This window comes from Rutilus rutilus (assembly GCF_951802725.1).
Source record: "Rutilus rutilus genome assembly, chromosome: 1".
In the NCBI taxonomy this organism is placed as follows: Eukaryota; Metazoa; Chordata; class Actinopteri; order Cypriniformes; family Leuciscidae; genus Rutilus; species Rutilus rutilus.
The window spans coordinates 30,741,035-30,752,721 of NC_140209.1; the positions used below are offsets into that span (position 1 = coordinate 30,741,035).

At 41.0% G+C, this 11,687-nt stretch overlaps 1 protein-coding gene across 2 annotated transcripts in view; it reads right to left on the reverse strand.

Moving 5' to 3' along the window:
* plppr2a (phospholipid phosphatase related 2a) overlaps window positions 1–11,687 on the reverse strand; it is a 48,106-nt gene that overhangs the window by 16,410 nt on the left and 20,009 nt on the right. For both annotated transcript variants that reach the window (XM_084408961.1, XM_084408962.1), the window contains exon 3: window positions 9,449–9,637. In XM_084408961.1, coding sequence (XP_084265087.1) covers window positions 9,449–9,637 — 189 coding nt within the window. The remainder of the gene's footprint in view (window positions 1–9,448; window positions 9,638–11,687) is intronic.

Consider the following 11,687-nt stretch of genomic DNA (forward strand, 5'->3'; position numbering starts at 1 on the left):
CAATATGTCACTACATCAGATGTTTAGTCAGAAGATGGTGGAGATGAACATGCTGCTAGTTTGATATGGCTGAATCCAGCTGCACTTCCGACCTCAGCGATGTTGGAAATATTGTATTTTCCCCAAATGTATTTTTCTTCCCTGTGATGTAACATGTTCTTGTAAGACCAAACCATATTAAATGTTAATCTCACTGCCCTCAATATGAACTGCACAACATGTGTGAGTGTATTTGAATGAGAGTTTTTATTTATTTGTATCTTTCCTTGGGAAAACAATTGTTACGGACTATTTAGAAGCTTCGGGGCTCTCAGTGTCTACTTTTCACAGGAGCGTTCACATCTAACCAGGAAGCTCTAGAGTCAGACATGATAATTAGAAACTGAAGGTCTGTCTGTCAAGCAGTTTCTCATCAGATTTTAGAAACTTAGAATTGGAGCCAAATCTACTCCAGAAGAGTGTCACACTTGAAAAGAGATGAGGAGAGTCAGACACACCACAGAGAGCTTGATGGGATTTGTGGCTGTACATTGAGTGACATCTCAGCCTCAGTGGTCAGAGCTTGAAGTCTCAGCGAGAATGTACAACAGGTGACAGAAAACACTCCATCAAATTCGGTGAGAGACGTGGTGAGATGTGACACAGGAAGCCTATATAGTTTTTTCTTCTGATCTTTATGCTACACATTTTATTTTATCTTAGTGATGCTTTCTTGCTTTTTTGTTTGTATCTTGGTTATTTCCTTGTTGCATTTAATTATTATTATTATTATTATTAGCTGCTGCTGCTGAAAGTATGGACTTGCTACTGCTAATAGATACACAGAGACACTGCTGTGAACATGTAAGATATGCTGATAAATATACATAAATCCCATAGCAGATCTAGGCCGGTGGAGCTGGGGAGGTGGAGGGGTTCAGATGAACTCTGACAGTTTAAAGCAAACAAAGAACCAGGGCCCGGTTCCCCGATAACGCTCACTCTTAGCGCGCTAAGAAGACTCGAAAGATATATCTGTCACGGTGTGGGGTTGTGTCTGGTTCCTTGTTCTTGTCTGTCATGTATTCACTGCTTGTCATGTGATCCTGCCATGTGTTTTGTCCCACGTTCAGCTGTTCCCCGTTATGTTGATTAGTCTTCCCAGGTGTTTCAGTTTAACCACGCCCCCTTGTTATCTTGTTAGCTTGTGTTCCCTTGTATTTAAGCCCTGTGTTTTAGTTCAGTCCTTGTGAGTTCTTCATCTTGTAATGGTTGCTGTTGTCTCTTTGTTCCCGTCCTGAGTGTTCTGTTGTGTACCCTGGATTACCTGTTTGTTTATATATTAAAGCGCTTGCAATTGGATTCACTCTCAGCTTCATTCCTGCCAGCGTCGTTACAGAAGAACTCACCATCACTGAATCCAGCAGCATGTTTGCCAGTGTCTCTTCCGAGCGGGAGAGAGGACAATCTTTTGAGGGGACCCGGCTGGTCATATTTCGCGGGACCCGTGGAGGCCGCAGTAGAGGAGGTGGTCGAGAGGAGTCCCGACACTACTCTCCACTCTGGCCCCTCTTTGACCCTGGGTTGGTGACGTCCAGCCCAGCGCCCTATTCGCCACGGGTTCCATCCAGCACAGAGCCAGTTCCGGTGGCCCCGAAACGGAGGAGGAGAAGGAAGACTTCCTCCATGCCAGTTCCGGTGGCTCCTGTTTCGGTGGTCCCAGTTCCGGTGGTCTCGTTTCCGGTGGTCTCGTTTCCAGTGGTCCCAGTTCCGGTGGTCCCAGTTCCGGTGGTCCCAGTTCCGGTGGTCCCAGTTCCGGTGGTCCCAGTTCCGGTGGTCCCGAAACACAGGAGGAGGAGAAAGGCTCCCTCCGTAACTGTTCCGGTGGTCCCGAGTCCGGTGGCTCCTAACACGGAGACCATCCCGGAGGTGACTGCCGTTCCTGACGCACTGCCCAGGCGTCTTGCTCTGCCCGCGCCGCCCAGGCGGTTTGCTCTGCCCGCGCCGCCCAGGCGTCTTGCTCTGCCTGCACCGCCCAGACGTCTTGCTCTGCCTGCGCCGCCCAGGTGTCATGCTCTACTGGCCCCGCCCGAGCTGCTCGCACTGCCTGCACCACCCCAGCAATCCGTCACGTCTGCCGAGCCTATGTCTTCAGACAAGATGGCCGACGCCGAGCCTGTTCACGTCACGTCTGCCGAGCCTGTGTCTTCGGACAAGATGGCCGCCACAGAGACTGTTCACGTCACGTTTGCCGAGCCTGTGTCTTCAGACAAGATGGCCGATGCCGAGCATGTTCACGTCACGTCTGCCCAGCCAGAGACTGTTCACGAGCCTATGTCTTCGGACAAGATGGCCGCCGCCGCCGAGCCTGTTCACGTCACGCCTGCCGAGCCTGGGTCTTCGGACAAGATGGCCACCGCCGAGCCTGTTCAGGTCACGCCTGCCGAGCCTGTGTCTTCAGACAAGATGGCCGCCGCCGAGCCTGTTCACATCACGCCTGCCGAGCCTGTGTCTTCGGACAAGAAGGCCGCCGCCGAGCCTGTTCACGTCACGCCTGCCGAGCCTGTGTCCCCTGACAAGCTGGCCGCCGTCGAGCCTGTGTCTGTTCCTGAGCCTGAGCCGGTGGCGTCTGTTCCTGAGCCTGAGCCGGTGGCGTCTGTTCCAGTGCCAGTTCCAGTGGTACCAGTTCCAGTGTCTGAACCGGTGGCGTCTGTTCCTGAGCCGGTGGTGCCAGTTCCAGTGCCTGAGCCGGTGGTGCCAGTTCCAGTGCCTGAGCCGGTGGTGCCAGTTCCAGTGCCTGAGCCGGTGGTGCCAGTTCCTGTTCCTGAGCCGGTGGTGTCTGTTCCTGAGCCGGTGGTGTCTGTTCCAGAGCCGGTTCCAGTTCCTGAGCCGGTGGTGTCTGTTCCAGTTCCTGAGCCGGTGGTGTCTGTTCCAGTTCCTGAGCCGGTGGTGTCTGTTCCAGAGCCAATTCCAGTTCCTGAGCCGGTGGTGTCTGTTCCTGTTCCTGAGCCGGTGGTGTCTGTTCCAGTTCCTGAGCCAGTTGAGCCTGTTCCAGTTCCTGAGCCGGTGGTGTCTGTTCCAGTTCCTGAGCCGGTGGAGCCTGTTCCAGTTCCTGAGCCGGTGGTGTCTGTTCCAGAGTCGGTTCCTGTTCCTGAGCCGTGGCCGCCCGAGGGGTCGTCTCCGCCGTGGCCGCCCGAGGGGTCGTCTCCGCCGTGGCCTCCCGCGGGGTCGTCTCCGCCGTGGCCTCCCGAGGGGTCGTCCGCTCCGCCCTGGCCGCCCGATGGACTGTCCGCTCCGCCCTGGCCGCCCGATGGACTGTCCGCTCCGCCCTGGCTGTCCGAGGGAAAGTCTCCACCCTGGCTGTTAGATGGACTGACATTCCCGCCCTGGTCTGTCCCTCCCGTCCCGCCCTGGTCTGTCCCGCCCTGGTCTGTCCCGCCCTGGTCTGTCCCTCCCGTCCCGCCCTGGTCTGTCCCTCCCGTCCCGCCCTGGTTTTATGGAGCGTCTGGTAGCCGCTCCGTAGGGAGGGGGTAATGTCACGGTGTGGGGTTGTGTCTGGTTCCTTGTTCTTGTCTGTCATGTATTCCCTGCTTGTCATGTGATCCTGCCATGTGTTTTGTCCCACGTTCAGCTGTTCCCCGTTATGTTGATTAGTCTTCCCAGGTGTTTCAGTTTAACCACGCCCCCTTGTTATCTTGTTAGCTTGTGTTCCCTTGTATTTAAGCCCTGTGTTTTAGTTCAGTCCTTGTGAGTTCTTCATCTTGTAATGGTTGCTGTTGTCTCTTTGTTCCCGTCCTGAGTTCCTGATTCCTGTTCTGAGTGTTCTGTTGTGTACCCTGGATTACCTGTTTATTTATTAAAGTGCTTGCAATTGGATTCACTCTCAGCTTCATTCCTGCCAGCGTCGTTACAATATCTTACCAAAGTTGTTTATGTTCCTAAGTGTGTTCCCCGAACCATACCTTAGGAAGCTGCTTAAGATATACCTTCTTACGTGCGACGTTACCCGGCGATGTCCGTGGCGATGGTGCTGAAGTGGTTGATATCGATGGCTCGCGAATCAATTATTCTCTCGTGCAGGGGCTGTTTATGTGAGAAAGCGGTGTTCTTTATAAAAGAAATAGTTGAAATTGCATTTATTAGGACTCGTGGGATATTATAAAAAATAATCCAAACTATAATAGCCTATAATAGCCTAGCCTACATATTTTTAAATTGTATCATATATTGCTGCCATAATAACCATTTCAAATTTGTACGTGCTTTCTTCTCTTTCCCATTTTTGTTCGCTGAGGTGGAGCTGCGATGAAATATTGTTCTTGGAAATACTTTCCAGCATTTCAGTAATACTAATAAAAGTGTAGGCCTACATCTCGGTGCTCGGCAGTGATCAAAAAGGGTTTAAACAGTGGATTTTGAATCTCTTGTAAACTCAGAGATGTGGATTCAGACGGCGATTAAATTACCACACGACCTGTTTGTCAAAAAACACTAGGTACTAATTTGGCCAGGGATTTTTACGCGGGTTGGGTGAGAAAAAACACTGATATTATGGATTCGGACGGCACTAAAATCACCGACTCACCCCTATAAATGTTTAAAATACCATACAAGCCCATAAGAAACAATATTAGCATCCGAATAGGACTTAACTGACAGTAGCCTATGCTTTCACTGGCCTTTAAAAGCGCTTTTTAATTAAATTAATAATATTGTATAATAATATAATTAAAAATCTAACAACAATCAGTGTAATGACAATTTTATTCTTTGCATGAAAACACTTGAATTAGCCTAACTGAACACTGTCTGGGTGTATTAAAACTTCAGAATTATATTCGTATAGACCTGCAACAGTGATAAGGTAAAGCTAAGAGTGGTCCAGACCAACCTTACGAAAGTGTGACTTACAGAAGATATACTTAGCGTACGAACGTGTCGGGAATCGTGCCATAACGTTAAGAGAGAGGTTAAGGAATAGATTAAGAACTACTTAGCGATAAGAACGTTTTGGGGAACCGGGCCCAGACTATGTAAATGTTGAGCAAGCAATCTCATTGGCTGCGGGATCAGCAGAAGCCAATCAGCTTGTGCCATGTGGTAATGATGTGATTTCTTGCAGATTGGATGTAAAGGACCGATCAGCCTGCGCCCTCTAGAGTTTCAGGACTGAACTAGATAATAATAATAGTAAATGCAACAAGAAAATAACTACTGATAAAGAGATTTAAATAATATTGTTTGGGTGAGACTGACCATTCCAACAGATCTCAAATGAAGCACTGATGTCTGTTTGTGTAGTCTGTGATGAAGAGAACGTGTCTTTAATGTCTTTAAGTTTAATGAAAGAGCTGGAGACGGATCTGGACGTCTCTTCTCTACAGGAACCGTGTCACTCAGCGCTACAGGAAGGCTCTCTGAAACGACTGAATATGACTTTAGAGAGCTCAGGCCAACATGCTGACATGCACACCATTAAAACTGGTGATGTCTGTGTTTGATGGTGATGACTGATGTCATGTCACCCATGGGCAGTGGTGTGTGTTTTTTGATGAACACTTCATTTCATCGGCTGTGGGTCATACGAGTCAAGGTTCTGTAAGTGATTTCTGCCGCACCAAATGAAGCTGCAAACTCTCAAACACTCCCTCGACTGCTGTTGTTCAACTTGCCAAGAAATAAAGACAGTATAGAACAAATGCTATTATACCATAATGTTACAATTTTCATAATTTGAATTATATACACTACCAGTCAAAAGTTTTGGATCGGTAAGATTTTTAATGTTTTTAAAAGTCTCTTCTGCTCACCAAGACTCCATTTACAAAATACTAAAAAACAGTAACATTGTGAAATATTATTACAATTTAAAACAACTGTTTTCTATGTGAATATACAGTAAAGTGTAATTTATTCCTGAGATCAAAGCTGTATTTTCAGCATCATTACTCCAGTCTTCAGTGTCACATGATCCTTCAGAAATCATTCTAATATGATGATTTGATGCTCAAGAAACATTTCTCATTATTATCAATGTTGAAAACAGTTTTTTACATTTTTATTTCAGGACTCTTTGATGAATAGAAAAAACACTACCGTTCAAAAGTTTGGGGTCAGTATGAATTTTTATTTTATTTTTTGGGGAAATAAATAAAATAAATCAATAGTTTTATTAATCAAGGATGAATTAAATTGATCAAAAGTTACAGTAAAGACATTTATAATGTTACAAAAGATTCCATTTCAAACAAAAGCTGTTCTTTTGAACTTTCTATTGATCAAAGAATCCGAAAAAATATTGTACACAACTGTTTTCAACATTGATAATAATAATGAATGTTTCTTGAGGATCAAATCATCATGTTAGACTGATTTCTGAAGGATCACGTGACACTGAAGACTGGAGTAATGACGCTGAAAATTCAGTTTTTGTAATAATATTTCACAAAATCACTTGTTTTTGAGTTTTGTAGTGTATTTTATGCATGATATTCCCCCATAAAAATATCTGGGTGACCGTGTCACTCTATTTTGGACAGAAAGTGACTGTGTCCCGATGGGCAAAAGCACCAGATGTCGCACATTTCATTCCCTTTCTCATTCTCAATCAATCATTGCCTCTGCCGGCCATCATAACATCTCTAAAATGAGTCTCTTGCGTGTGTTTCTATCCCACTATGCCTTGCTTGATTTCTTGTACTTTCCCTTATTTATGAATCTAACAGAAGTTCTCTTCCTTTTCAAACACCTTCTCATGCGTCTCTCGGCCTCGTCTTCACTTGGCTGTACTTTATGTGTGAGTGTGTTTTGGCTCTGACAGCTCATGCCAGTACACTCGTACATGAAGCTCGTACTCCAGGCTTCAGATCGACTGCTGGCTCATACTCTCGCTCAGAAACACATGCCCACATGTACCACACGTGGCTCTGACAGACTCGGAAAAAGGAGGGAGGCAGATCCGTGTGGTCCCGCAATCTGTTGCCTCCGCTTCACAACGTGGCAGGGAGACACCAGTAAAACCAGCACCTACAAACCATCACATCCAGTTATAGCTGCGGTCTACTGTTGTTCAGAGGTTGCTCTGGTTCATCTGATAATTCTGTTGCACCAAACTTACATTTAAGCTATATAATTATTATTTTTTATCCTGGTTTTAATTTACATTTAATATAGACAAAATGTAATCCTGTTGCTCCATTACTTTAAACTCTTTTTTAAATCTCGGTTAGGGATTAACTTTAAACTTAAAGGAAAGGAGGAATTGATTTTGATGAGAATTGATTAAGTTCATTTCAAGATCTCTGACTTTTGATTGCAGTCGTTAGTGTTCTGGTAAAACTTAAGACATCATCATGTCCGATAACTGGAGAAAAAATCTGAGAACCCCAGGACTAAAAAACACTCTATTTAATCTCACTTTTGTCTAAGAGAAACTACTGAGATATTTATCTAATTATATTTATTTACAGCAAGAATGCTGTCTAAAAACTCTGTATTATCATGCGAGGCCAGTAGATGGCGACGTCACTTTGTAAAGAAAAACTACGCGCCTATAGACTGAACACATAATCAAAGCCCGTCTACGGAAAGCCTGTTCACTCCAACGCCCTATTAAGTCCTATTGGTTGTAGTTTCAATCAGAGTTCCACTGGGGGCGCTTGCCATGAGTGCAAAATGAATGGGAGTCAATGGGGCTAGACGGCTAAATTTGTCTCCCTCACCCGATTGCCGTTGAGAAATCTCAGATTTGATTGTAGGTTTTGCAAGTTCAACATGGGTTATATATCGAAAGTTTAATGAACGAGTACTTATGTCGTTTCGATTTCTTACGGTTGAGTTGTTGTTGCCCATAACACGCTAGCATTCTGCTAATGACGTCAGCATTCTGACGTCATTGACATTTTGAAAGACTTTTTAAAGCAAATAAGTGACTCTAAAAAATCTAACACCCAGCAATGTGTAATTTCTTTGCATCCCCTTTCGAAAACAACATTCAAATTACTAGACAAAAAATGATATCCTAAGAAAAGTGGATTTTCAGCGGTATAGCTCCATAGACCTCTATTCATTCTGCACTCGTCATGTGAGCGCCCTCATATGGAACAAGAGTGAAACTGCAACCGGAAGTTAATTGAGTGGCACTTCTCCCCTCATTAGACGTTCGTAATACACATAGGCATGATGTCACCGTTTTCACAAATTCACGTTTTTGTTGTTTACACAGAGACGATAACGCTACCGCTTTCAAAAACTTGCACTTTGAAACTCTTTTTCAAAAGTTTGCGTTTTCAGGCCCAAAAATGCTTTTGTCGAGTAAATGAACGGCCAAAACGCATAAAAAGTTTTGCATTTTTAGTTGAAAACGGTATCTTGTAAACGGCCCCTGAATGTCCCCCTTTAAAACACTTGAGTAAATCTCATGAAAACTGTCCAGGCCACGTTTAACACTAAAGTGAAAATGTGTGAACATGATCATCAGCGACTTTCAAAATGAGTTTGCTTTCACTCAAGCCTTTTTACACACATTGTGCTTCTCATTAAATAAAAATAAAATGCTTTAAAAAAATCTCTACGTTTATATATATACAAAGTCATATACAAAAATATACAAAGTCTTATTACTAAAATATGGCCAGATGTTTTCTACATTTTCTAAATCAAAAGAAAAAAAGAAAATGCTTACTTTTTTTAACATTGTAATATTATTGTCATGTCAACACTTTACTGTCAAATTAAAACATAATACATGTTTAAATACAATTAGGCTACAATAATAAAATAATATTTTTATTTAACATTTAAATATTATTTAATAAATATTTTACTATTTAAATAATATATTATTGTATATTAAAGTAGGCAATTTCTGCAATTTTTCCAGTTGGTGTGTGACGTCTGCGCGAGCAGATGCGATGAGGTATGGAAATTCATACATTGACAGGTAGGACATCCTATCATTGCATTCGGACCGAATGCAATGATTGGACGAACATTGTTTTGGTCCTGAGACTTCCACAGAAGACATATGTACATGTTTTAATATTAGACCACTTCTATTATTGATTGCTTTTAGGACATGAAGAGAGTTTCAACAAGAATAACAAAACGTGTTTATGAAAAAAAAAAAGTCCTACCCTACCTTTAATATATGATTTTTTCCCCACATTATGGTGATAAGAATTTAATTATTTTTTCCATTTTGATATATCAGAGTTTTGGGTTGGGAAAATAATGTCACATACAAAATGATTAGTCCTAAAATAACCTTCATTACATCATAAAGACTGTTTTGTACATTTTTGAATTCTGGATTCTCTCACACACACAAAATCACATTACATGTAGGCGTAGCTCACATATATATCCAGATAATGAATGATGATTCATCCTTTATCACTCAAACTAAAGTTAAGTCTCACTTCTACCCACAAGCACACAGAGAAATGAAGGGAAGACAGAGGCTACTCACGATCATAGTAGGAATCGCAGCAACCAGAGAGTAGACGAGCACCGGCGGTACGTTACTTCTCTCGTCCGGTCCAGGGTACGGTTTGGAGAACGTCTTATCGAAGCAGAAGAATCCCTGGATGTGTACGGGGAAGGTGTCCGTGTACTCGAAGTAGTACGCCAGGAGAACGGTTCCTGCCATGATCACCAGCTGAAAATAGAACATGATCCACGCTTTACAACCAGAGATGAAGACGCTCCGCCACAGCCTGTGTGTTAGCGCACAATCACAGACACACACACTCACTCCGGTGTCGTGATACTGAGAACGTTACACGCTGTTCTACCAGGAAAGCTTCACAGAACGAGCGAGAAGAGAGTGGAAAGCGGGGAAAGATGTGGAGAGAAACAGCGGGGAGGGACAGCGTGAATTTGAGCCTGAGCACACACAAATTGGCTCACGGTGTGTGTGTCCGTGTGTTCACGTCCGTGACATTTTGGATGTGTGTGAAACACAACGAGGGTGTGAACTCGCTCATTAGCGACTTTCAAAATGAGTTTGCTTTCATTCAAGCCTTTTTACACACTACTGTATGCTTCTCATTAAACCTTTATAACACAAATTCAGATTTAAATGCATTATTAAAAAAAAAAAAAAAAATATATATATATATATATATATATATATATATATATATATTGGTTTGCTGTGCTTGTTTGGCTGCATGATTTGGCCAAACATTTTGTGATTATAATGTTTCAATATGTCTATAAAATAATAATAATAATAAATAAAAAATCTAAAATCAATAATAATACATATTATAATATAAAATATCAAAATATTATAAATGCTATTGTAATATTTCTCATTATTTTATTAAATAATATGAAAATAATATGAAAATATTCAAACTACTATTTTAATATTTTTCCATTCTTTTTATTTAAAAAAATGAAAATATTAAATAAATATAAAAAATTATGTTTGAATGAAATGCATAATAAAATAAAATACAAATAAAATATTTAAAATACTATTGTAATATTTCAAATTATTTCATTAAATAATATGAAAACAATATTACCAATTTAAAACAAAATATTCAAAATATTGTGATATTTCACAATAGTTGTATTAAATAATCTGAAAATAGTAAATAAACATATTTAATGTTTATTAAAATAAACACACACACAGACATAATGTTTGAATGAAATGCATAATGAAATTGAATTTAACTGAATGAAAATGAAAAGAAAAGGAAAATATTCTAAATACTATTGTAATATTTCACATTATTTTATTAACTAATATATGAAAATAATATGAATATATTTAATAAAATTTATTTTATTTTATGTTATCATAAAACATTTATTCTGTTGGAATGAAATGCATAATAAAACGAAAAGAAGAAGAAAATGCTTAAAAATAAGAATTTGTTGGTAAATGGTTGACATGACTGTAATGTAACAATGTAAAAATAAATAAATAAAATCTTATAAGCATTGTCTTTTTATATTAATTTAGAAAATTTAGAAAACATCTGGCCATATTTTAGTAATAAGAAATTGGCAGCAAATTGATGTCACATGACAATAATATTACAGTTAAAAATATATATTTTTCTTTTGATTTTAGTGTTAAATGTGACCTGGCATAACTGTGACATATAGTGTCCAAATGCATTTTAAGGCCACTGTATTTGAATACGATATATGTATTTCTTATTCTCATAAGTGCACTTGTTTCCTGAACATTTGAAAAGCGTGGATTATTTTTGGATTATTCACCTAGATCTCTCAACCTCCAAAACACACTGTTAGATAAAGAAAATAAAAGGAAAATAGATGTGGTTCTGTGCAATGCTGATGTTGTCCACTAGAGGGCAGGCTGAAGCTTTTGAAAATGATCAGTGGCGCTTCATAAGGCAAGAATCACTATTACCATTGCTCATATTAAGAGTAAGACATTTAAACAACTCCATAACCATAAGCATTCAACTTTGGTGAATAGCTGTTACAAAAATGAATAATATTACAAATTGTATGTTTTTTTTTTTTTAGGGGAGAAATGTGCTATTAGTTTTCCAAGTGATCAGACTTATGATTGTGGACAGTAAAATAGAAAAAAGAAAATAATAATAATTCCTGCACATGTACATTAAAAGAGGGACTCAAGACATATTTACAGACTTCATAAGGCTGGAGTCTTTTTACTTGAACCAGTAGAAAAACACCAAGAGCAAGTATAGCAA